A 25,083-nucleotide genomic window follows, 5' to 3' on the forward strand; every position below is an offset into this window, starting at 1 on the left:
GGCTGAGGCGGGAGAATGGCGTGAACCTGGGAGGTGGAGCTTGCAGTGAGCCAAGATCGCGCCACTGCACTCCAGCCTGGGCGACAGAGCGAGACTCCGTCTCAAAAAAAAAAAAAAAAAAAAAAAAAAGAAAAAGAAAAGAATCAGAAGACTCACACTTCACAATTTCAAAATTTACTGCAAAGCAGCAGTCATCAAGACTGTGTGTTAGAAGCATAAGGACAGAACAATGGAATTAGAATTAAGAGTCCCAGAAATAGGCTGGGCATGGTGGCTCACACCTGTAATCCCAGCACTTTGGGAGGCCAAGGTGGGTGGATTGCATGAGCTCAAGAGTTTGTGACCAGGCTGGGCAGCATGGTGAAACCCTGTCTCTACAAGAAAATTTAAAGAAAAAAATTAGTCAGGTGTGATGGTGCTCACCTGTGGTCCCAGCTACTCTGGAGGCTGAGGAGGAGGATTGCTTTAGCCCAGGAGGTCGAGGCTGCAGTGAGCTGGGATCGTGCCACTGCACTCCAGCCTGGGTGATAGAACGAGACCCTGTCTCCAAAAAAAAGAAAAAAAAAACAAAGTCCAGAAATAAGTCTCATATGTATGGTCTGTTGTTTTTCTGCCAATTAAAAAAATTGCAGTAAAATATACATAACATAAAATTTGCCATTGTAACCATTTTTAACTGTACAGTTCAATTGCATTAAGTACCTTTATCTTGTTCTTTATCCATCACCACCATCCATCTCTAGAACTTTTTCATCTTTCCTAACTGAAACTCTATACCCATTAAAAAATAACTCCTCCTTTCCTCTTTGCCTAGCCCCTGAAAACCACTGTTCTGCTTTTTGTCTCTATGAATTTGGCTACTCTAGGTACTCATTTAAGTGGAATCATACGTTATTTGTCCTTTTGTGACTGGCTTATCTCACTCAAGCAAAATGTCCTGAAGGTTCATCCATGTTGTAGCATGTGCCAGTACTTCATTCCTTGTAAAGGCTGAATAAATTTTTATTATGTGTATATACCATATTTTGTTTATCCATTCATCTGTCAGTGGACATTGGGGAGCTTCTACCTTTGGCTATTGTGAATAATGCTGCTGTGAACATAGGTGTACAAATATCTCTTTAAGATCCTGCTTTCAGTGCTTCTGATTATATACCTAGAAATGGAATTGCTGGATCATATGGCAGTTCCATTTTTAATTTTTTTTGGAACTACCAAAATGTTTTCCACAGCAGTAGCACCATTTTACATTCCTACCAAAAGTAGGCAAGAGCCAGTTTCTGTACATCCTCACCAATGCTTCTTTTGAATTGAAAATAGAATGACTACTATTTTTTTATAGTAGTCATTCTAAATGGGTATAAAATGGTGTCTTATAGTTTTTATTTGCATGTTCCTGATAACTAATAATGCTGAGCATCTTTTCATGTGCTTGTTGGCCATCTGTATATCTTGTTTGAAGAAAAGCCTGTTCAAGTCGTTTACTCATTTTGAATCAGGTTGTTTGTTTTTTTGTTGTCGAATTTTAAGAATTCTCTATTTGTCCTAGATATTAATAGCTTATCAGATACGTGATTTGTGAGTATTTTCTCCCATTCTATGGCTTGTCTTTTTACTGTGTTGATAGTACATATTATATTACTCTCTATATAAAGATGAGGTTTCACCTTGTTGGTCAGGCTGTTCTCAAACTCCTAACCTGAAGTGATCCACTTGCCTTGGCCTCCCAAAGTGCTGGGATTACAGGCGTGTGACACTGCGCCCAGTCGATAGTATCTTTTGATTCACAAAAGTTTTTAATTTTTATGAAGTCTAGTTTGTTTATTTTTTCCTTTGTTGCCTGTAAGATTGGTGTCATATAGATCAATAGATTTTTTTGAAAGGAAATAGGTACCAAAGCAATTCAATGGAGAAAGATGTCTTTTCAACAAACGGTATTGGGATATTTGGATATCTACATGCAAATAAATGAAATTGAACCCCTACCTCACACTACATACAAAAATTAGCTCAAAATCGATCAAAGACCTAAATGGTAAGAGCTAAAAGAATACAACTTTTAGAAAAATATATAGAGATCAATCTTCGTGACCTTGGATTAGAATGATTTCTTAGATATGACACCAAAAACCCAAGCAACGAAAGAAAAAATAGATACATTGGACTTCATCAAAATGAAAAACTTTTGTGCGTTAAATAAAGACAACCTACAAAATGAGGGAAAACATTTGTAAATCCTAAATCTGGTAAGAGTCTAGTATCCAGAATATATGTAAAGAACTCTGACAGCCACAAAAAGACAACCCAATTGAAAAATGGGCAAAAAGACTTGGATGTTTCTCCAAAGATGATATCCACGTGCACAAAAAAGATGCTTAATGTGATTAGCTATGAGGGAAATGCAAATCAAAACCACAATGAGATGCTGCTTCATACCCACGAGAACGGCTATAATCATAAACACAGAAAACAAGTGTTGGTGAGGGTATATAGCCATTGGTGTGATTGTCAAATCTTGCAGTCACTTTGGAAAATAGTCTGGCAGTTACTCAAAAAGTTAAGCATAGAATTCTCATGTAGCCTAGCATTTCCATACCAAGGTATAGGCCTGAGAGAAATGAAAACATATGTCTACATGAAAAATTGTATATGAATTTCACAGCAGCATTATTCATAACAGCCAAAAGTGGAAACATCTAAATGTTTATCAGTTGATATATAGGTAAGCAAAATGTGGGCTAGCCATACAGTGGAATAGTACACAGCAGTACAAAGACGGGAAGGGCTGACATATGGCACAACATGGATGAAGCTTGAATACATGCTCATTGGAAGAAGCCATGAAATAACCGAAATAGGTAGATCCATAGAGATGGAGAGTAGATCAGTGATTGGCAGAGGTGGGGGAAATAGGTTATGACTGCTGATGGGCACGGGACTACTTTTTGATATGATGGTTTGGAATTAGTGGTGATGGTTGCACAATTTTGTGAACATACACTTTTAAAAGGTGAATTTTATGGTTAATGAATTATATCTCAATAAAGAGATAAAGGTTACTGGGTGTACTGCAGTGCACTTTTTCTGTCTTCAGTTCAGAAGCCCATTTCAGCAGAGTTTTGGACTTTCTGTTAGCTACTTTTTGTGTCGTTGTTGTTGAGACAGGGTCTTACTCTGTCACCCAGGCTGGAGTACAATGATACGATCACGGCTCACTGTAGCCTCAACCTCCCGGGCTCAAGTCATCCGCCTCAGCCTCCCGAGTAGCCAGGACTGTAGGCATGCGCCATCACACCCAGCTAATTTATTTTTTATTTTTTTATTTTTTTATTTTTTTTTGAGACGGAGTCTCGCTCAGGCTGGAGTGCAGTGGCCGGATCTCAGCTCACTGCAAGCTCCGCCTCCCGGGTTTACACCATTCTCCTGCCTCAGCCTCCCAAGTAGCTGGGACTACAAGTGCCTGCCACCTCGCCCGGCTAGTTTTTTGTATTTTTTAGTAGAGACAGGGTTTCACCATGTTAGCCAGGATGGTCTTGATCTCCTGACCTCGTGATCCGCCCATATCGGCCTCCCAAAGTGCTGGGATTACAGGCTTGAGCCACCGCGCCCAGCCTATTTTTTATTTTATTTTATTTTATTTTATTTTATTATTATTATTTTTTGAGACAGAGTCTCGCTCTGCCGCCCAGGCTGGAGTGCAGTGGCTGGATCTCAGCTCACTGCAAGCTCCGCCTCCTGGGTTTACGCCATTCTCCTGCCTCAGCCTCCCAAGTAGCTGGGACTACAGGCGCCCACCACGTCGCCTATTTTTTATTTTTAGTAGAGACATCTCATTATGTTGCCCAGGCTGGTCTTGAACTTCTGAGATCAAATGATCCTCCCACCTTGGCCTCCTAAAGTGTTGGGATGACAAACTTGAGCCACCACACCCCGCCTTTTTACATCTTTCTCGAATGCTCACAAAATCAAGGTGACATTTGCCCTCCTAGGTGGGATGAGTGTGCTGTAGGCACTCAATTTAAAAACATGAAGGAACTAAACATCTTTCCCTATGTTGACTTGTAGCCTGTCTTTAGAAAAATATATAGAGATTTTTAAAAAGTTTAATGGATTTTTTGAATTTAATAGATTTTTTTATGAACGAGAGGTTTTAAGATCGATTTAGACCATAAACTTAGAGGTTTTCTGGTCGGTTATGTTGTAGTTAAACTTATTTCTTAACTTTGAGCAAGTAATGCATTATTGAGTAAATCCTAGCACCCCCCTCCCTGTATCCAAAATATTGTTGGTGGAATGTACCCTTTGAAATTGCTTTAGGAATTAAGTTCAAGTCACGGTATTTTGAAATTTTACCCTGAATCAAATTACTATATGTGTCAATACCATTCATTTGACTTAGTGTATGCTAAATCATTTGTAACTTTGCTGTTGTTATTTAAAATACTACCACTCTTCTCAGTGGATATTTTTTTGGTTTCAAAAATGTACTTTTTTAAAATTAAACTTTGTTGTTTTTGTTAACATGTATTGGGTTTACTATTTTTAAATGAATTCATATGTATACTTTAAAAAGGTCTGCATTTTAATTTGTAATTTGATAAATATCAATACATGTAATTCAAATTAAAAAAAGCTGTTTGGATTCTTCTGAGACCAAAAAGTATAAAGACTACCAATCCAGATAATGTGAGCAATTTGTCAAGTTCGTGCACTAAATCCAGATTAATGGAATATTTATCCAGATGCCATAATGAGAGTACTGAGTTCGGCTTCTGGAATGGTGTTGTCAATCGTGATTTTATTGCTTTTTCTCTAATTTTTAGCATGACATATCTATTTCACAACATTGTTTGAATACAGTTGGAATCACCACAGGAAAAGTGCTTTTAGGTTTCAGTTTAAAAATATGTCATGTAAATATCTTTAGCCCATGTGAAATTAGAGAATGACAGAGCCATTGGTTTCGTTTTTAGGATACATGTTATAATTTGCTCACTATTAATAGGTTAACTACCTGGCAATAAATGTTTTTGAAATATTTGTAAACTTTCATTTCCATGCATTAACATCAAATTTTAACATTGGATTTTCAAGTCTAACAGAACCCAGACTCTAATTTTTAGCATAAGCTCACAAGACTTACATATCTTTCAGCCTGTCATTCAAGGGAAAATATTGAGTAACATTAAAATGCTGCCTCTGTTTTTGTTTGCAGTTGGGGTTGGATTTGGAGGAACTCGAGGAGATAGAAGAAGATGCTGGCCTTGGGAATGGAGGCCTGGGGAGGCTGGCAGGTAAGCTGCCCCGTCCAGGAGGAGCTCTCTTGGACCTGTTGGCTTGGTTAGTGGCCATGTAGTGAGGCCAGGGTCAGGTAAATTGGCTTCAGGGTAAATTGGCTTTGAGTGGATGGGCCAGTGTGTTCTTCAGATTGAAATCTTTGCCACTATTCGGGGGAAAAGGGGAAAATATATGTTTTCTTTCACACAAGGGGCATGTCATCATTATCATGAAGACCAGTCCTGCCAGCATGGAGTAAGCTGGTGCTGGGAGGGGCTCCCGATATGCTGACCACTTTCCAGGGCACAAGAGCCAGCGATTGGCAGACAGCCCAAAGGATGGAAAGATGATTTATGAACGTGGCCCTGCTTGCAGCAGGCAGTTTCAACTCTGATACAGTCAGCAGATTGCCTTGAAATAAGAAGGCAGGGCACTGAGCTTTGAAGGTTTTCAGCCCTCTCCACACCCCGGCCTTTGCAACATGTGATGGGTCACCACCATCTTCCTGCTACGTCCCTTCTCATCAAATGCAAAACTGGGCTTCCTACACTCAAGGGAAGCTCCAGCCTCCTTTGTCCCCATCTGCTGACAACCCCAGGGGCGGCCATTCACCCCACGTCTCACCTCCAAGCTGGAGACTGTGGACTGCTCCCTCCCCAGCCCTGAGACCTGCTTCCATTTGGGGTGTTCCGGGTCCTTGGGCTTTCCCAGTCACCTTGCCTGCCCCTTGCTCCTCCCTTCATCCTTCTCCATGGCCAGATATGAGTAGAGCCTTTGCCTTCTGCCCACAGGGCCCCGTACCCACAGACCCAGGCAGCACTGAGCCCGCCATGGCTTCATGTGCTTCCCTCCTGCAGGCAAGTCCCCAGAACAAGAGTCCGTGACGCTCCCTCATCCCTCTCCCTCGGCAGAGGGCCTCACAGGCATCTGTGTGTTCCATGGATTGGACATTTTATTTTAGTTACTAGTGTTCCATGTCAGTGTTTTTTTGATTTTTTAATCCTGAATTATTTATTTATTTATTTATTTTGAGACGGAGTCTTGCTCTGTCACCCAGGCTGGAGTGCAGTGGCGTGATGTCAGCTCACTGCAAGCTCCACCTCCCGGGTTCACACCATTTTCCTGCCTCAGCCTCCCGAGTAGCTGGGACTATAGGTGCACGCCACCACGCCTGGCTAATTTTTTTGTATTTTTAGTAGATACGGGGTTTCACCGCATTAGCCAGGATGGCCTTGATCTCCTGACCTCGTGATCTGCCTGCTTCGGCCTCCCAAAGTGCTGGGATTACAGGCGTGAGCCGCCGCGCCCAGCTGGTCCTGAAGCGTTAATAAGGCTGCATTTCACTCTCGCCCAGGCTGGAGTGCCGTGGCACAGTCTTGGCTCACTGCAGCCTCAACTTCTCTGGCTCAAGCAATTCCCCCACACCAGCCTCCCGAGTAGCTGGGACCACAGGCATGCGTCACCATGCACGGCTAATTGTTTGTATTTTTTATAGAGACAGGGTCTCACTATGTTGCCCAGACTGGTCTCAAACTCCTAGACTCAAGCGATTGTCCCACCTAAGCCTCCCAGAGTGCTGGGATCACAGGTGTGAGCCACCACACCTGGCCTCTAAATCTTTATTCAAAACATTGTTTTGTTTTTCTTCCAAGAAGTTTTGATTGGAACAAGGGCTGGGTTTAATGACACGTGCTGTAGCGCCCTGGGGCCCCTGGTACTGTGGTGTTTGCACAGGTGGACGTTGATTTGCACGTGGCCAGCTGCCACTGCTGTGCCAGCTTCACTGAGGAGTAGGATGAGGCTTGGTGTGTTGATGTGTCCCTGCTGTCAGAACAGCTTGGGTTTCAGTGGAATGTGCAGGGGATTGGCGAGGCCTCAGCCTGAACTGGGGTGTCCAAGAGTGGAGCAGTGGGGGGCTTCGTGCTTAGAGAGGTTCCCGGCCTGGCGGAGTTCTCTGGGATTCTTCATCTCCCCATCCTCCCGTGCCCTTTGAGTAACCACGTTGATGTCTTCTGTGTGTGGCCCCAGGATCTCATGGGGAGGGTGAGGGCTCCAGTTTTCCTCTCAATGAAGCCTGAAGTCAGTGTGATCCCCTCTGAATCTCTGCCTTGCGTCCCGTGGGCTGCCTCCCTATGGGACCTTGGTGCCGTGCCTTCGATTCTGACTGATCTGTGATTGATTTCTCAGCGTGTTTCCTTGACTCAATGGCCACCTTGGGCCTGGCAGCGTACGGCTATGGAATCCGCTACGAATTTGGGATTTTTAACCAGAAGATTGTCAATGGCTGGCAGGTGGGTGAGATTTCATTTCTTCACTGGTTTCCAGCTCTTGTTCACACAATAAAATGGTAACACTTGCAGTTAGTCTTTTTATACTTCCCACGCCCCCGCCAGGGAACTGCAGGCCGGCCAGGGCAACGTGGAGCAAGTCAGGGCAGCTCCCTTGCTCCGGCTCCTTGGCCCACATGGCCTGGGAGAGCCTGGGCCCTGTGTGAGCTTTTTGCCAGCTGCCTCTGCCTGGTGACGGGGAAGTTGGGGCATGCAGGACACAGAAACCTGACTGAGCCTTACAGCAGCTCCCAGTTAGGGCCAGTAGCAGCCAGGCAGTGAGGGTCACTCTGGTGACCCTCTGCACCAAAATGCAGAGTGCAGGGTGGTGCTTTTGGGGTCAGCCTCAGTGGGATGTTGGCCCTAAGAAGTTAGAAGAGCAGTTGTAGCTTTTACTCTCACCTTCTGCCTTCACTGCCTGACCCCAGTGAGGGGATAGTGCCTTTGGGGTTAGAGACTGGACTCTGCGTAGTACAGTGGCCCTTGGAAGGAGTGAGCCTCGATCTTGAAGCCTCACATTACAGCTAAGTGAGGTGGTTGAGACCGTGGCAGGGAGGAGGGCGTGGCCTTAAAATGCAGCCTCCTCCTCCCCGGGGAGCAGCTCCCTTCCCATATGCCTCAGAATGAAAGTCACCACTATTCCATTCAGTTGGAGAATGGTTTATTTAATATCATCTGGGGCCTGCAAGTCACAAATAAAGCTAGTCTGGGGTTAGAATCAAAAGATTTGTAGCATCAGAGTGTACAGCCCCAATGAATGTGTGTGTGATGGGTGGTAGAGATGTCCTTGGGGCAGGGGTGGGAAGTGGGGTTGGGCCGCATGGCGGGTGCAGCCTCCAGAGCTCGTCCATGGCATCTGTAGGACTCATGCCTCTCACCATAGAGAAATTAACCCAAAACGTAAACACGCAAGGAGCTGCTGTCCATGACACGCACAGCGATGTGTTTAGAGGGAATGTGGACTCCTGTCTGCAGCTTGCTTTAAATGCACCCCAAAATCAACGGATTGGTGGATGGAGAAACAACAGACTTTACAGCACCTAGGTGTGGGTGCATGACGTTTCTGCATGTTTGAAAACGCTCACAATAAAATGTTGGTAAAGAGAAGTAATGGCTAAAGGTAAACCTAAAACGGACTCAGATCCATTGCTTGATTTGTGGAGATGCCCTCTGCAACCTTAGAAAGGCGCCTTTCTCCACTGCCTCAGGACAGCTCTGCCCCAGCCCTCCACGTGCTGCCTGAGCGCCAGGGCAGTCCGGTCTATGCACATGCTGATGCTCTGGCTCATTCTGGCCCCCAACAGTCCCCATGTCACGTGTGGGTTTATAAGGCAGAAGCTCAGAGGCACCCCTTCGCCTAGTTGGTGTTAGGGTTTTCAGCAGGAAGGTATTGGTGGTGGTTTTGGTTTTAGCACGGAGACATTTTTCCTTCTGGTGGTCCTCGTTCCTGTAACTCTTGCCACCTTGTGTGATAGTTCAGGATGATCAGTAAGTGAAGCTCACCCCTCCTCCCATCCCCTTTTCATGGGAACTGGTCATATTCAGTGGGTTTTTAGTTGGCTTTAGCTGTGGAAGAAATAAATACAGGCAGAGTTGGCCAGCAGCGTGTGGCCAGAGGGGCCGCAGGCCAGCCTGCTTGGTACCCTGGCCGAGGGGGCAGGGAGGCCCTGGAAGGGAGACTCAGGCCGCCTTTGTATGTAGGAAGCTATTGCTTCTGCCGACGACTCCTGGAGCAACTCTGCAGGAGATGGTCAGGCCCTGGTGTTGGGGAATCTCACAGCGGACAAGGAGATGCCACCAGAAAGGTCTTGCTGGGAGTACCATGGGGAGGTGCCTCCCGAACAGCACAGCCCAGACAGTCTTGCTCGTGACTCTTTATGTCTGTGTAGGAACCATTAAGAGGAAATCCCTCAGTGTAGCATACTAGGGCTGCTTGTTCGTTCTTAAGAGAAGAGGCTTGATCTCATTTCAGTTTTAGGAATTTAGATTTCAGAACCCACCCTTGCTGCTATACCAGACAGAGTTACTCTGTCACTTGGTGGTAAAGCAGCCCCTAGTGCTTCTGTGCAAGGGTGGCTCGAGTCTGCAGGGCTGCTTTTAGTGTGGGAATTGGTTTTGTGTATTCACTGGTCTCGGGTGCCACTGGGCACAGATTTTGGGAATAAGCCCTCCCGGAACAGCTTGTCTTCCTGGGTGCATCCGGGGCACCCTCACTGCCAGCTACCAGCTTGGCCCCAGCACTTGTGGATTTGCAGCGTCACTTTCTTTCTTTTTAAAATTTAATTTAATCATTTTTTTTAGAGTTAGGGTCCTGCCCTGTCACCCAGGCTGAAGTACAGTGGCACAGGCATAGCTCACTGCAGCTTCGACCTTGTGGGCTCAAGCAATTCTCCCACCTTGGCTTCCCAGAGTGCTGGGAACTGTCGGCGTGAGCCTCCGCCTGGCCAGTGTGTCCCTGTCAAAGCAATGTCTTCTAGTGATTCTTCTGTAACAGCTTTATTGAAATAGAGTCGATTTCAGTATATTCAGAGTTGGGTAACCATCACCACTGTCTATCTTGAGAACATTTTCATCACCCCAGAAAGAAGGCCTGCACCAATTTGCCGTCATACCCAGCCCCTGACAGCCTCTCGCCTGCTTCTCTGTGCAGGTGCCCATTCTGAACATTTCCTGTAAATAGCCTCATGTGACGCGTGGTGTTTTTGTCTGGCCTCTTTCACTGAGTGTAGGTTTTTCAAGCTCCATCCAGGTCAGAGCATGTGTCAGTCAGTGGTTCTTAGTGTCTTTTTTTGGGGTGCATATTTCTGAATTTTGAGTTTGTTACTTTAGTGCCCACCGTGTTCATTTACCCACGTGGGCTTGGCCAGAAGTGGGAATCCTGACGTGGTAAGTGGCTGTAGGTAAGTTTAAGTGCCAGGTGCTGTGTGATCTCGGCCGCATGGTCTGCTGGGTCCAGGACAGGGCGGCGGCCTGGGACATCTGCGCTGAGGGTGCCCTCACAGCTCTCCCCTTTCCAGGTAGAGGAGGCCGATGACTGGCTGCGCTATGGCAACCCCTGGGAGAAAGCGCGGCCCGAGTATATGCTTCCTGTGCACTTCTACGGGCGCGTGGAGCACACCCCCGACGGCGTGAAGTGGCTGGACACACAGGTACCTGGGCTGAAATGTCCACGGCAAGGCTGGGACCGGGTGAGGGGGCTGCTGCGGCTCATTCCTAGTCATCTCGACTTCTTCTGGCTTGGGGGACTTGCTGCCTCCCTGGAGGACTTAAGGTAAAAGCCGGGGGAGGTTTATTCTCCTCATCTCCCCAGTCTCTTACGCTTTGATGGGAGCTTCCCAAACAGTGGAGGCGCTGAGCACAGCGCGCGACTCCGCGGGGAAGCCCCGCTGGGCAGGAGCTGTGTGTTGGGGCTGGGCAGGGTCCACTCACAGCCAGATGCTCACGGGAACCCTGCTGCTTAAGAGCAGGCAGGAGGGTGTTCTCATGGGATGGGGGCACAGACCGCCGCGTGGGTGAAAACAGCTCCCACTATCTGTGGAGCATGCGACAAGCTCGCTTGGCCTCCTGGTGCCATACGTGGCCCGTGGCTCTCAAAGCGTCAGCTGTCAGAGCCCCTGGAGTATGTGTGAGGTCTGGGCGACATCTGGGGATGGGGCCAGGCCCTCCTGCCCAGCAGGGTGCTGATGGGGGACCAGGGCAAGAGCCTAGAATACTCAGCAGTGAGGGGTGCCAGGCACGCAGAGGCCACGTGAGGGAGCACCCAGTCCAGGCTCAGGGCAGCTGGGAGCCGGGGTGCCTGGGGCAGGGCAGGGGCCGGCAGGAGAGGCTGCAGGAGAACGTTGGGGCATCAGTGAGATTTGGCCACCTGTGATGGAGAAGGAGGGGTGATAACGGGAGAGCCTGGAGGCTGGGTGGTCGCTGGTGTGCAGAGGGCGTTGTCCTGACTTTGTAGGACACAGTTTTAAATCAAATACATGGGCTTAGAGTGGCTGGGGCCATGCCATGGAGGCTGAAAATACCATGAAAAGTTGTATTTAACTTGCAAAAGCAGGGCAGGGGACCGGCGCTGTAGATGTGTTCGTGGATGAGTGTGTCAGTGTGAGTGGGGATGCTGGAGAACCGGGACATCGCAGGCAGGCTGTGAAGATGGGCTTAGTCCCGAGGGCTGGCCAGGATGGAAGGGGCCGGAATGCCTTGCCGGGGACTTGTCGCTCACTTGGATGTCGCCTTGTGGGGCAGGGGCAAGGGTTGACAGGAGAGAGGAAGGGAAAGGGATCCTGGGGTTTTGGTCTTGGTGGCCCCGGTGCGCCCCCTGTGTGGCCATCTGAGCTGACTGGCGGTGCCACAGGCACGTGTGTGCCGGGATGAGCCCAAGCATCCCTGAGTGCGCCTGCCGGGAAGCTGGGACCACAGGCCAGCCTCAGCTTTGTGAGCCTCCTCCTGCCCTTGGTGGGAGTGGAGCTGATGTCTCTGGATGCAAGGGAACCTGGGGGCTTGTCAAGGAGAGGGGGAGCCAGGCTGGGGTGGAGGGAGCACGGCTGGGCTTGTGCTAGGGAGAAGGCAGCTGCAGGAGCAACCTTCCTGCAGGTGGAGCTGAGAGAGGTCATCGCCAGGGCGAGCCTCTGTGTATTGGAGTTCCTAGAGCAGAGTTGAGTGAGGAGGGGAGGCGTGGAGGGCGGAGGGTAAGGAGGGAGGTGGGGGTTGGTGCTGCGGCACCTCAGGAAGTCGGGATGGGGATGTTTCTTCGTTCGAAGCCATTCCTGAGGAAGGTGAAGTGAGAAGACAGGTCTGCTCTGGGGAGGGTGGTGGGGCAGGTGGTCCTCTCAGGATGACAATGTGGCACCACAGGGGCGGGCGCGGATGGGGACTGTGGTGCTGAGCATGGGCTGGGTGGATGTGTTTGGGCAGAAGGGGGAGACCGTGGGGGACCAGCAGGGCGCCAGGTGCCCAGGAAGAGGCTGGGGCGGGGAGAGGCTCAGGGGCCGGTGGGGGCCCTCGCCACTCCGTCCTGAGCAACCTGTTTTGTGGCCAGGTGGTGCTGGCCATGCCCTATGACACCCCGGTGCCCGGCTACAAGAACAACACCGTGAACACCATGCGGCTGTGGTCCGCCAAGGCTCCCAACGACTTCAAGCTGCAGGACTGTACGTTCCGTGGTTCTCGGCGCCCCTGTGTCCATGTGGGTGGCTGGTCCCGGATGCCCTCACCCACAGCCTTTACCACGCCCTGCGGCTCCCTGTCCTGGAGGCTGCACGGCCCTCCTCTAGGGTGAACCTGCATCCTGGTGAAAACGAGGCTGGTGCAGCTTACCTGTGTGTGGGACCTGGCTGGGAAGGGCCTACAGGCAGAGCGACCGAGACACCTGGGCCCTGGGCACCCAGGGTCTGCTTGTGCAGATCATGTGCCCCTGGGGAGGCGTGAGGGGGATGGAGTTGTATGCGGTGCATAGGGGAACTGCAGGAGGGATCACGTTTACCTCCAGGGGTGGGGGTGAGGTGAAGTAATGCAGTGGCTAGGGGAGTCCTGTGCTCGAGCGAGTTTCCTTGGCCTTTGCAAGTAGGCCCCTGAGCGGTTGCGGTGCTGGTGCCAGGAGGCACGTGTGTGCTGACCCCACTCCGTTTCTTCTTAGTCAACGTGGGAGACTACATCGAGGCGGTCCTGGACCGGAACTTGGCCGAGAACATCTCCAGGGTCCTGTATCCAAACGATAACGTGAGTAGCTGGCCTGGGCACTCTTGCTCAGACTGCGTCGCTTTCTGGCTTAGTGAGGTGGGCTGACTGGCTGGGCTCCCCAGTGGGGCCTCTTGTTGGCCTTGGCAAGCAGCCCCCTGGTGGCCCTCCCATCTCAGGTGCACACACGATGCCCTTGGGGAGGAGAGGGGGGCACTGTCCTCCATAAAGCCCAAGCGGGTCCTCGTGTGCCTCTTGGCAGCTCTGTGGTCGTCTCTCTGAGGACACTCTCTGCCACCTTCCCCTCTTATCCATTCCCCTCATAAACACACAGCCAGCTGCTCCTTGGGGCCAGCTGGAGCCTGTCAGCCCTCCAGCCTGTGTGCTGTTCTAGCCCGCAGTGCCAGTTCCCCAAGTAGGTGATCTGTCTCTCCGGGGAACGGTAGCGCCTACCTGGCATTGATGCCTGGGGACATTCGAAAGGTACTTGGCACATGCCCTTCCCATGCTAGGTGATGGTGTTGCAGCCATGTTCCCCACTGCCACCTACATTTAGTGCCCAGTGGCTTTCTTTTGGTTGTTGTTGCCTGACAAGTCCTTAGAATATGCCCTAGTGGGCAATAAAAAGTTAGCTTTTTATTTTATGAAAGTAACCCGTGCACACAAGAGCAAAGGCCTGGGTGCCGGAAGGCTCATCAAAGAGTGTACTCTCCTGTCCCCATGAGACTGTTGGCAGACCCCAAGCCCCAGGTGCAGAATGTTCCAGAAGGCCTGTGCTTGGACAGTGCAGCTCCTGAGTAGCTCTGGCACTGTACTTCTCCTGACGGATGGACACTGTGTCCCAGGGTCTGTCCCAAGGCAGGGTGACCCTCCTTAATGACCTGAGGGCACATAGGCAGGCCCCAGTGTCAGGCGGCTGGGCTCCTCTCGGCCTTCTGCCTGCGCCCTTGAGCCAGGTCGCTGACCTGGGCTTCCTGGGGGAGGAGAATGGCCCTGGGACTGGGTCATGGGGCATGCGCCCCCAGCCTGCACCCTCCAGCTTGCTCTGCTGTGTGCAGTTCTTCGAGGGGAAGGAGCTGCGGCTGAAGCAGGAGTACTTCGTGGTGGCCGCCACGCTCCAGGACATCATCCGCCGCTTCAAGTCGTCCAAGTTCGGCTGCCGGGACCCTGTGAGAACGTGTTTCGAGACATTCCCAGACAAGGTGCGTGGTGGCCCTGGGAGGGATCTCAGTGCCAGGGGCTGGGCGCCTTCAGGCTCTTGAGGTTACTTTCTCGTGTCTGTCCCAAAAGGGGCTAGAGTGGGATGGCACATGCCCCTTGTCTTGGGGTGTCGTCATCCTGGGCCAGGATCCCACCTGGGCCCTCCCTCGCAGAACAAGGGCCACCAGCCTTGTTAGGAGTCAAGTCAGCAAGGGACATGGTGAAAGGCTCCTGTGCAAAGTCAGATGTGCTTGGCGGAGCTAAGTGCAGTTATTTCATACAAAGCCTTCATAACTCCAGTGAGAGAGCCCCCAGCCCCGGTGGCCACGGCTCCTCCCCTCCGGCTGCAGCACACACTGGCAGCAGAGCACACCGCTGTGGGGCACTCACCAGCAGGCACGTCGGACACGGCACACACCTGCCACAGTGTGAGCCCGGCTGTCCTCCCTGCTCCCTTCCCAGAACCCCTCCCTGTTCTCCAGGCTCCTCAGGGCTGGGCTTGCTCCTTCACTCGGGGAGCTTCATATGCCAACAACCGTGGGTGCCCACACGGGATGAGATGACTGAATGGCACCCCTTGTGCGACCTGCAGGTGGCCATCCAGCTGAACGACACCCACCCTGCCCTCTCCATCCCCGAGCTCATGCGGATCCTGGTGGACGTGGAGAAGGTGGACTGGGACAAGGTGCGTGTGGAGGAGAAGGGCGGCACCTCCCCAGAGCCTGGAGCCCATGCAGACCAGGGCTACGAGGAGCTGAGCTGGGGGGCCTCTCCCCTGGCCTGGGGAGAGCTGTGTGGTCATCATGCCTGGGAGAGATGCGAGCTGTGGGAGGGGTCTGGTTCCAGGAGACAGAGGTTTTGTGGGCCAGTGTGCGGGGAGCCAGAGCGTGGGGGACAGGGCACGGGGGAGAGGATAAGGATAGGACTGTGACACTTCTCAGGGTTTCCCGTTGGTGCATTCTCATCTTGAAGTTTGGTGACGGCTCCCCAAAGCATTGTTTAGAGCTCTGTGCTCTGTTCATGGCACCTGCTCTCACGACTCAGCGTATATTGGACTTTAATATGTTTGTGTGGTGAGATTTTCTTAATCTAACCGTTATCCAGTCGACATGTAGAACCATGAAACTGGACAGTGTGGTGACTCACACCCGTAATCCTAGTGCTTTGGGAAGCTGAGGCAGGAGGGTCACTCGAGGCCAGAAGTTAGAGCCTGGGCAATACAGCAAGACCCCACCTCTAAAAACAAAAGATAGCCAGGTGTGGCGGCACACACCCAGAAAAACAAAAAAGAAACCATAGAACAAATTTTTTTAACTCCGTTTTGTAGAAACCCAAGCCCCTCTCTGGCCTTGGTGTGTGTGCACTCCAGGTGAGGCTGTGCCTGTTGAGGGTACCTCAGTTCTGGCCAGCACGGGGCAGGTCCACGTAGTAACCAGTGTCCTCCCCACTGTGGGTGTCCGGCTACTGTAGTGGAAATAAATAGAAAACCGCTCAGCGGTGCGTCCATTTACCAGTGATGGGAGCGTGTGAAGGTGACCCCAGGTAGCAGGCGAGTGTGTCTTACTTGTGTGTGTGTCACGCACTGGACCATAACATCACACTTCGATGGGTTGCATCAGCAGAGTGAGGGCTCTGGGCTGCGTGTCAGGCTTTCAGAGGGCTCCAGATCCACCCTGGAGAGCAGAGGGGAGGGTGGCCCTTCTTGGGGTACCCAGCATCTGCCTGGGATCCTGGATGCTCACCCTGCCTAGGCAGCTGGCCAGAGAGCTGCTTGTTTCTAAACAAACACATGGGAACATTCTCGAATGGCCTAGGCCTGGGAAATCACGAAGAAGACCTGTGCATACACCAACCACACCGTGCTGCCTGAGGCCTTGGAGCGCTGGCCCGTGTCCATGTTTGAGAAGCTGCTGCCGCGGCACCTGGAGATCATCTATGCCATCAACCAGCGGCACCTGGACGTGAGTGTGGGCCCAGGTGGCCGTGTGGGGTGGCGGTTACACCCATGCCAATGGCCCCCCACCTGGCCTGGGTGAGGAGGTGCTTTACTCTTTGAACGAGGCACCCTCCATTTAGCAGAAGATGCTTGGGGCTGGGGGCTGTCCCTTGGCAGAGCTGTTGGCTGATCCCCACGCCTGAGCCACAGCTGTCCCAGGTTCCTCTTTGTAAATTAAATTGCGTGTTCTCTCCCTCAGACCCATCTTCCTCAGACACAGTAGCCCTGTGGGTCCCTGGGCCGGGCTGGGCCCTTTCCTGGGCTGGGGAGTGGAGTGAGCGAGAGCCTCCTCCTGGAGCTGGCCCCGGGCCCTTGTGAGATGCCTCTGAAGTGGCTGCTGGCGCTGGGAGCACTTGAGTGAGGTCCGGCTGTCGCAGCCCCAGGACTTCCCTGGAGGCAGCAGAGCTTCCTGTGGGTGGTCATGGACTGTCCCCTGGTCATGGGGAGTGCTGGGTCTCCGTGGGGCCTCCCGTGCCCACCTACCTGCCTCTGTGTTTTGGCACCAGCACGTGGCCGCGCTATTTCCCGGAGATGTGGACCGCCTGCGCAGGATGTCTGTGATCGAGGAGGGGGACTGCAAGCGGATCAACATGGCCCACCTGTGTGTGATTGGGTCCCACGCTGTCAACGGTGTGGCGAGGATCCACTCGGAGATTGTGAAACAGTCGGTGTGAGTAGGGCACTTGCCCGAGGGGGCCAGCTCTGTCTGACACCCAGGCCTGCACCTAGGACCAGCCACCGAACACATGGACCCAGCTGCATGGCACACACCCCATGCCACTAGGCCCCTGCCTCCATGGCAATGACAGAGCTGCCCAGAACACCCTGTCAGGGTCACGCCTTGTGCATTCACCGACCAGCACAAGGGGCCTCTGGCCCTGTGGGCAGTGGGGAGACGGCTTTGTCTCCTGTTGCTCTCCCGCGCCCCTGCCTTCCTGGGGGTCCAGTCGGAGGCTCTGCACCACTGGTCCTCCTGCCGCTGGTGGGGCTTAGACAGGGCTTGAAGGAGGGATTCTTAGGTCAGATCTCGTTCTTGCCCCTCTTAGGTCGGGCCTGATCTAGGAGTCACTCCCACTCTTTCACCTAGCATGTGCTGGGCGTCTACTGTGCGTGCTGGGCAGGCAGAACCCGGCAGGAGCGGGGGCTTCTGTGCCCGGGGCTGGGCTGCAGGCTCTGTGCATGGCACCCACAGCAAGCTTCTGTGTTGGGCCCCTCCCCAGTAGCGATGAGGAAACCGACCACAGCTTCTCAAGCCCTACAGTCCCTGCGGTCTCGGCTGTCATGACTTGGACACCTGTTTCCACATGGACCGCTCCAGAGAATGGCCAGGCTCTGATGCCTGCGAGGGTGTAGTTGGGCAAACCGCACAGCCAGCCACAGAGGCCCTGGGCGCAGGCGCTGCCTTTGTATGGCTCCCAGAGCCTGCAGCGGCCGCGGTCACTGTTCTCAGAAAACAGAACAGAAACACTGAGCTTGAGGGATCCTGGGACCTCCTTAAAAGGGCCTTAAGGTCTCTTGCTCACCTGGTTCAAGGCACAGCATTTGTGACAGTTCCCTGTTCTCTGTGTTTGCAGCTTTAAGGATTTTTATGAACTGGAGCCAGAGAAGTTCCAGAATAAGACCAACGGTATCACCCCCCGCCGGTGGCTGCTGCTGTGCAACCCGGGGCTGGCCGATACCATCGTGGAGGTGAGCGCCAGGCCCTGCCTGTGCCTTTGAGTATGCCTGGGCTGAGAACCACTGGCCGTGTCATCAGCCCCTGCTGAATGGTTGCTGAGTAGGCAGGAGTCTGTCCCTCACGTGTTGACCTGTAGGCTTCCGGACATGAGGGCTGAGCCCCTGAACATGGACGCTGAGCTGGGCAGTCACCCAGTGGGGCCTGGCGCGTCCTGTGTGCGAGTTCAGAAGCTGAGCTTTAGAGAGGGCTGGGGTGTGGCTCAGAGCAGCCACGGGGCCATTGCAAAAGAGGCAAGAGGCAGCTGACTGCCAGGAGAGTCTGCCAGGCTGGGCACCTATTTCCTGTTTGTATGTCGGCTCCTATGCAAGCTCCCGAGGGAAACGAGCGCTGAGGTGCCAGGCCCTGTGCTACGGGCCAGGACCAGCGGCTGGGGGGTTGGGACCACTCACCTGGGGCTATGGTCAGGGAAGGCTTCCCAGGAAAGCTGAGGTCTGAAGAGGGAATGAAGAGGGAGGGATCAGTGCTCTGGGGCAAACGGGTCCAATGTCCTGTGCTGGGGGACGGGCCCCTGGGACCTGGAAGGCAGCATGGCTCCCGTGCAGTCTGAGGCAGGCCTGGGCAGAGTGAGGAGAGGTGGCCGAGTGTTTGCGGGCAGCACCTGGGTGAGGTGCTGGCTTTGAGGGGGCTGCCTGCTGCATTGTGGAGGCAGGGAAGGTGCTGGTGGAGGGCAGCTGGAGGATGGCTTTGGGTTTTGGGTGGTGATGGGATGTTCAGCGTCAGAGAACCCTAGGAACGGTGGCTGAGGGAGGCTTGTGTGTTTGTTGTGGGCATTTGAATTGGTGGGACTGGGCCACATTGCAGAGCCCTCTCAGAAGATCAGAAGAGGTGGGAGGGGCTGCCGGGGTGACCCTGTAGCCTGAGAGGTGGGATGCGTGGAGAGGCTGGACGAGCAGATCCCAGGGGAAAGCAGGGGCATGAGCGACAATGGGAGGAGGGCAAGTGGCTAGGGCCCACAGTGAGCGGAACCTTTACATTCTCCAGAAAATTGGGGAGGAGTTCCTGACTGACCTGAGCCAGCTGAAGAAGCTGCTGCCACTGGTCAATGACGAGGCGTTCATCAGGGACGTGGCCAAGGTCAAACAGGTAGGCATGGCCCTGGCCCTGGCCCGAGCCCCGGCCCCAGCCCTCCCACAGCCAGGCAGGTATGCCCTGGCCCCAGCCCTCCTACAACCAGGCAGGTCCGCCCTGGCCCCAACCCTCCTACAGCCAGGCAGGTCTACCCTGGCCCCAGCCCTCCCACAGCCAGGCAGGTATGCCCTGGCCCCAAGCCCTCCTGCAAGCCCAACACAGGTCCTGGGGTACCCACTGGGGCTTTAGTGGGGACTCGGAACAGGACTGAGGGTGAGGCTGTTAGGGTCCCCTGAGGTCTCTCTGCCCCACTCAGCCTTTCAGATGAGGGCCCCGAGGAGGACAGGTCACGTGGCAGATAGCTGAGTACAGACCCCAGGCCAGCCCTGCCCGTTCCTCAACCCTCCACCACGGGTCAGTTCTGTATGGAAGCCTCTAGAAGCCAATTCCAGCGTGATGCCCTCTTTGCCCCTGGAGAGCTGTGCAGGTACACGAACTGTCTGCACCGGCAGCAGCCCCTCGGCTAGTCCGGGGCCAGTCACGGCAGCCTTCAAACCTCAGCAGGCTGGAGGCCATTCTACACAGCCCGTCGAGCTTGGCCTCCTCCTAGAGGCCAGAACTAGTTCTTGTAGTCCTTTCAGCTGTCCCACTCCCACGCTGCTCCCCTGCCTGCATGCCTGGCTCTGCAGTGTCTTCTACTTGGTTCCAGGCGTGCTCCTGGGCCAGCTCCTCACTTATCCCCTATTCCTGGTACAGACCCACCTTCAGCATCACCCTCTCCCCTTTTCCCATGAGAAGACCCCGGTGCCATCTCTGCCCCTCAGCTCCATCCTGTATACCCCTGCCCTTTCCCTGCGGCGCTCCTCACAGGGCACTCGAAGCAGGAAACCGCAGGGTCAGTGGGTGGAGTCCTGGTGAAGTCTCCAGCCATCCTTCCCCCTCACTCTTCCAGGAAAACAAGCTTAAGTTCTCAGCCTTCCTGGAGAAGGAGTACAAGGTAAAGATCAATCCCTCCTCCATGTTCGATGTGCACGTGAAGAGGATCCACGAGTACAAGCGGCAACTGCTCAACTGCCTGCACGTCATCACCCTGTACAACCGTGAGTGCCGGCATCACCTGCACGATGGCACTGCGGGGCCCAAGGCTTACCCTTGCCCGCCAGCTGTGCGCAGACCCTGGGCCTTTGTCATGGTGGGGGCTGTGAGTGTGTAGGCGTGGGCATGTGTGATGTGGCACATTTATTTTAAGCAAAAGCCACGTTTTTCTGTGTGCCCCATGCCAGGCCTCACGTGAGCAGGTGAACACTTAAACACCCGAAAGGCCCAGGCTGGAGTGCAGTGGCACCATCACAGCTCACTGCAGCCTCGACCTCCCAGGGCCCAGGAAATCCTCCCACCTCAGTCTTCCAAGTGGCTGGGACTACAGGTGCACGCCACTGTGCCCTTGTGTTTTTTGTAGAGACAGGGTTTCACTGTGTTGCCAAGGCTGGTCTCGAACTCCTGGCCTCAAGTGATCTACCCACTTCTGCCTCCCAAAGGGCTGGGGTTATAGGCATGAGGCACTGCACCGGGCCTTCAGTTTTTATTTTAAATTTAGTTATTATCTCTGTGAGACTAATCTTATTTAGAAAGATTATGCTTATTAGAGGCATTTAAAGCATACTTACAAAAATTAAGATAGTATGTGTTAAATTTACACATATATCTTATATTGTCTGAGGACATTTAATTATGAGAACAAACATGAATCGGACCTCCAGAGGTCAATGTGACTATTTGCTAGGTTTAATAGATAATAAAACCTTAAGGAAAAACTAGGTTTCTAAAGTTTTGTAATTTAATAAAGTGGGTATTTTAAAAACCAAAGGAACCACACATCCTCCTTTCTGATACAAAGCTCCTCTTGGAAATACATCTCCTATTCCCAATGAGTAAGCCTCGATGGGGTGGAGGATCTGGGTGCGTTTGAGACACACGCAGTAGGACAGAGGCTGGAGGCCACCCCCACTGAGGACCACTGAGGACCCCTCTGCTGTGTGGGCACCACGGGAGATGATGCTTCCCAGGGCTGTGGCTTCCTGGCTCCGAGGTGGTGCATGGGAACTTTGCATCACCTTCCTTTGCCCCGCTTTCCTCCTGCAGTTGTGACGCTCTGTGTGTCCCTGGTGGTGACCCGGAGTCCTCCGCTTGCACAGCGCTTGGTCCCATTCATGAGCGACAGTGAGAGTCGCGGGTCACCCCTCCCTTCCTCCCACTCCGCTGCCCCCACAGTCAGTTGTTGCGTCGTTGTTTAGTGTTGGCCGTCAGGCTTCCCAGACGCTCTGCTTCCGCTTGCTTGGTTTGTTTGCTTTGAACAACCCCCTGTGATTTCCAGCCGTTCACAGGAGGCAGCCAACAGGCTGGTGCTCGCTCCCACTGGTCTTCCCCCTTGCCCCATGTCTGTGTGTGCGTGCATAAATGTATGTGTGTGCATGCGTGTAAACACGTGTGCTTGTGTGTGTGCATGTACGTGTGGACATGCATCTCCTTGCCCCACTGTCAGAGCTCACAGCATCAGTACTCTGCCCTTCCTCCTGTCCCTAGCTCTGTCAGTTTGAGTCTGCAGGTGAGTATGTTCACTGCTCCTCACAGTCTTCCTGCAGAGTGCTGCCCAGCCCTGCCGGCCGCTTTGTGTCTAGTTCATGACTGGCTCATGGGAACAACCTTCCCGAATTCTTGCTTGTTCAAAATAGCCTGGACCCTTCACCACGAAGGTCGGTTTGGCTGAAGATGCCAGTCTTGACTCCACTTCCTTCCCCCAGTGCCTTTTGGGGCCCTGCTGGGCACTGTCTGGAGGGTGGATGTGTGTGCAGAAGTCTGGTGAGGTCTGAGTTCTCGACCTCATGAGTGACTCACTGTCATTGCCGTGTCTTGGTGTTGGCTGTTAACGCGGCATTTTCGTCAGTACTCAGGGTGCTTGTTGAACATGTTGCTGGACTTCAGGGAAGTTGTCTGAAACGTGTGTTTGGTTCTGTTTGGTTTTTTGCTTCTGGGCTGCAGTGTGGCGTGAGGTGGCTTTCTCTGGCCTGCCTCCTTGGTACCTACTTCTCTCAGGACTTGGCTTGTCCTTGTCCTTGGGGTGGCACTGCTCTCTGGAGCGTCTCCCGGCTGCACTTTCCTCCCGTGCCCTCTGCTCCTCTCCTCTGCTCTCTGCCCCCCTCCCTGAGGCCTTGCATTCGGCTCCATGTCTTTCCAAGTTGGTGGTCACCAAGGGTATGTGATTTGCGAAGGGGTTCACTCCCCTCCTGTGGCCTGTAGCAGGGCTGGGTGCTGACTTCCACTGCTACCTTAGGGTGAGCTGGATCGCCTGGGGCTATTCGGAATAGGCTTCTCAGCCCTCCAAGGCAGCTCCTCTGCTGGGCCAAGGCTGTGCTTCCCCAGTCTGTGGCACCTCCCTGTGGCTGCGTCTCCGCTGTTTCTCCAGGTCTCACCTGGGCAGGAGGCTCCCCTGGATGCCAGGACCTGCCTTGTGAGGATGCCCTTGTGGGAGAGGCACTTGCCTGAGCCTGCTGTCCCCTAGGGGCTCCTTGGTGGCCCCCAGGTCCGGACCTCTGCCCAGAGTGCCCCTCCCCAGAGGTTAGGATTCCCAGGACCCTGTCCCCTGCCCACTGTGGCCTAGAGTTTGCATGGTTGCCTTCTTTCCTAGTTGCGCTGAAATCATCATCTGTGTGTTTCATTTTTCCTGTTCTCTGCTGATTTCCAGAAGTGACAAGATCCAGCACTAAGGAGCAGCTGTGTTCCTCCTGGAGCCTGGGGCCAGGGGGTACACATCGGCTCGACTCCCTGCTGCCCCACCCAGGCCTGGCTCGCTGGTGAACACCTGTCCAGGGTGGCCACTCATCCCCTTTTTGTAGGAACCTCCTGTGAAATCTGCAAACCCATGATCTGGCAAGGACAGCCTGTTTGCTGGGCTGGCAGTGAGCTGGCCATCATGGCTTGACCCTCCATCCACTTCTGTGAAGAACTTTGGGGGCCCTCACCCCCTGTCCCAGCAAGGCAGAAGGGAGACACAAGGTCTCACCCAGCACCCCTGCAGGCTGATGGCACCACAGCCACAAGGCTGAGGTTGCCACTTTTTCTTTGTGTCATCCAAACAATGTGTTTAAAACACAATTTAAGGTCAGTGTGGTGGCTCACCCCTGTAATCCCAAGGATTTGGAAGGCTGAGGCCTGACGACTGTTTGATGCCAGGAGTTTGAGACCGGTCTGGGCAAAAAAGCGAGACCCCATCTGTACTAAAAGTGAAAAAATTAGCTGCATGTGGCAACCTGTCGGTGCCTGTAGTCCCATCTACTTGGGAGGCTGAGGAGGGGAGGATCACTCGAGCCCAGGTGTTTGCGGCTGCTTTGAACCCCGATTACACCACTGTACTCCGGCCTGGGTGGCAGAGCTAAACCTTGACTCTTAAAAACAAAAACAACAACAAAAAAAAACACAAGAGTGGTAGAGCGTGAGGCGCGGTAGCTTACGCCTATAATCCCTGCACTTTGGGAGACCGAGGTAGAAGGATTGCTTGAGCCTGGGAGTTTGAAACCAGCCTGGGCGATATAGAGAGACCCTCAACTCTACAAAAAGTGAAAAAATCAGCTGGGCACAGTGGCACGTGCCTAGGATCCCAGCTACTCAGGAGGCCGAGGTGGGAGGATTGCTTGAGCCTGGAAGGTAGAGGTTCCAGCCTGGGCGACAGAGTGAGCCGCTGTCTCAAGAAACAAAACCAGACAAAACCCACAAGTGTGCCCTTCATGTACAGGGGCCTCGAACACTGGTGACCAAACCCAAGGAAGCTCCTGTATTGGGCTTTTCTGGAAACCGAGGTGCAGCTTTTCCTCTGAGCACCTGGGAACAAACAGCATCTTTGCTTGGGTCAGCTGCTGGGTTCGTCACTGGTCCTGGCTGGCCTTCCTCACCAGCTGGGAACCTAAGTGCAGACCTCAGGGTGGCCTCACTCCCTTGTAAGTGGCAGGTTCCTGGTGGGTGGGCAGTGGGTGGCCAGTGGCCCTGTGCCACTGCCGCCCATGTCACTGGGGCTTGAAGCACACTCACGGCAGAGCCTGCCTGTCCTGCCTCAGGGTCGGCCTCTGATGTTGCTGGGTCCCGGCAGGGGCTTGTCCGGCTCCTAGTGCCTTGTGTGAGTCTCTTCCGTGTGTCCTGCAGGAATCAAGAGAGACCCGGCCAAGGCCTTTGTGCCCAGGACTGTTATGATTGGGGGCAAGGTGAGTGACGTCCTCTGCAGTCCTCTCTGTGGTGTTTGGTCCAGGGACGGCGGGTGGGCAGCCTGCATGCTTCTCGTGGTGCCACATCCATACTGAGGAGCCGGGTGCCCAGCAGTCACTGGCCCTACTGGTGTGCCTGTCGGGGTAGGGACCCTGTAGAGGGTCAGAATGGGATGGAAGCCTCCCTGCCCAGCTCACCGGAGGGGGTCCCCAGCCTAGAGGGCCAGTCCCCAGTGGGCTTGCTGGTGCCCACCTCAGAGGGGGCGGTGTCCTTTCTCTTTGTGCCCATAGGATTGCATGGTACCCAGTGGGCACAGGGCGCTGTGGCTGCTTCATCACCTGCACATGCCCTGAGCATTGCCTGCTTTCAGTTCACTTTATTTTACTATGACACATACTTTCAGAGTCCTAGATGTGCTGTCATCGAGTCCCAGGTCACATCGTCATACTCATCAGCCGTCTGCGGCCAGTGTCCCCACCTCCTGTCATGTTTCCCTAGTAGCTTGGTCTTTATCCAGAACTGTGGGGCTGCCGTGGGGTGCAGCGTCCTTAGGA

The 25,083-nt window shown here is 53.2% G+C and overlaps 1 protein-coding gene across 3 annotated transcripts in view; it reads left to right on the plus strand.

Annotated features, from left to right (window-relative positions):
- The window catches only part of PYGB (glycogen phosphorylase B), a 59,937-nt gene that overhangs the window by 25,695 nt on the left and 9,159 nt on the right, over positions 1-25,083 (plus strand). For 2 of the 3 annotated variants that reach the window (XM_025398171.1, XM_025398169.1), the window contains 13 exons: positions 5,216-5,294; positions 7,465-7,568; positions 10,622-10,753; positions 12,637-12,748; positions 13,234-13,316; positions 14,333-14,476; positions 15,067-15,159; positions 16,289-16,435; positions 16,977-17,140; positions 18,045-18,159; positions 19,190-19,291; positions 20,229-20,376; positions 24,470-24,528. In XM_025398171.1, the coding sequence (XP_025253956.1) occupies positions 5,216-5,294; positions 7,465-7,568; positions 10,622-10,753; positions 12,637-12,748; positions 13,234-13,316; positions 14,333-14,476; positions 15,067-15,159; positions 16,289-16,435; positions 16,977-17,140; positions 18,045-18,159; positions 19,190-19,291; positions 20,229-20,376; positions 24,470-24,528 (1,482 nt within the window). The remainder of the gene's footprint in view (positions 1-5,215; positions 5,295-7,464; positions 7,569-10,621; positions 10,754-12,636; positions 12,749-13,233; positions 13,317-14,332; positions 14,477-15,066; positions 15,160-16,288; positions 16,436-16,976; positions 17,141-18,044; positions 18,160-19,189; positions 19,292-20,228; positions 20,377-24,469; positions 24,529-25,083) is intronic. The other variant, XM_025398170.1, reaches the window with a different exon arrangement.

The sequence above is a fragment of the Theropithecus gelada genome, chromosome 10 (assembly GCF_003255815.1).
Source record: "Theropithecus gelada isolate Dixy chromosome 10, Tgel_1.0, whole genome shotgun sequence".
NCBI lineage: Eukaryota > Metazoa > Chordata > Mammalia > Primates > Cercopithecidae > Theropithecus > Theropithecus gelada.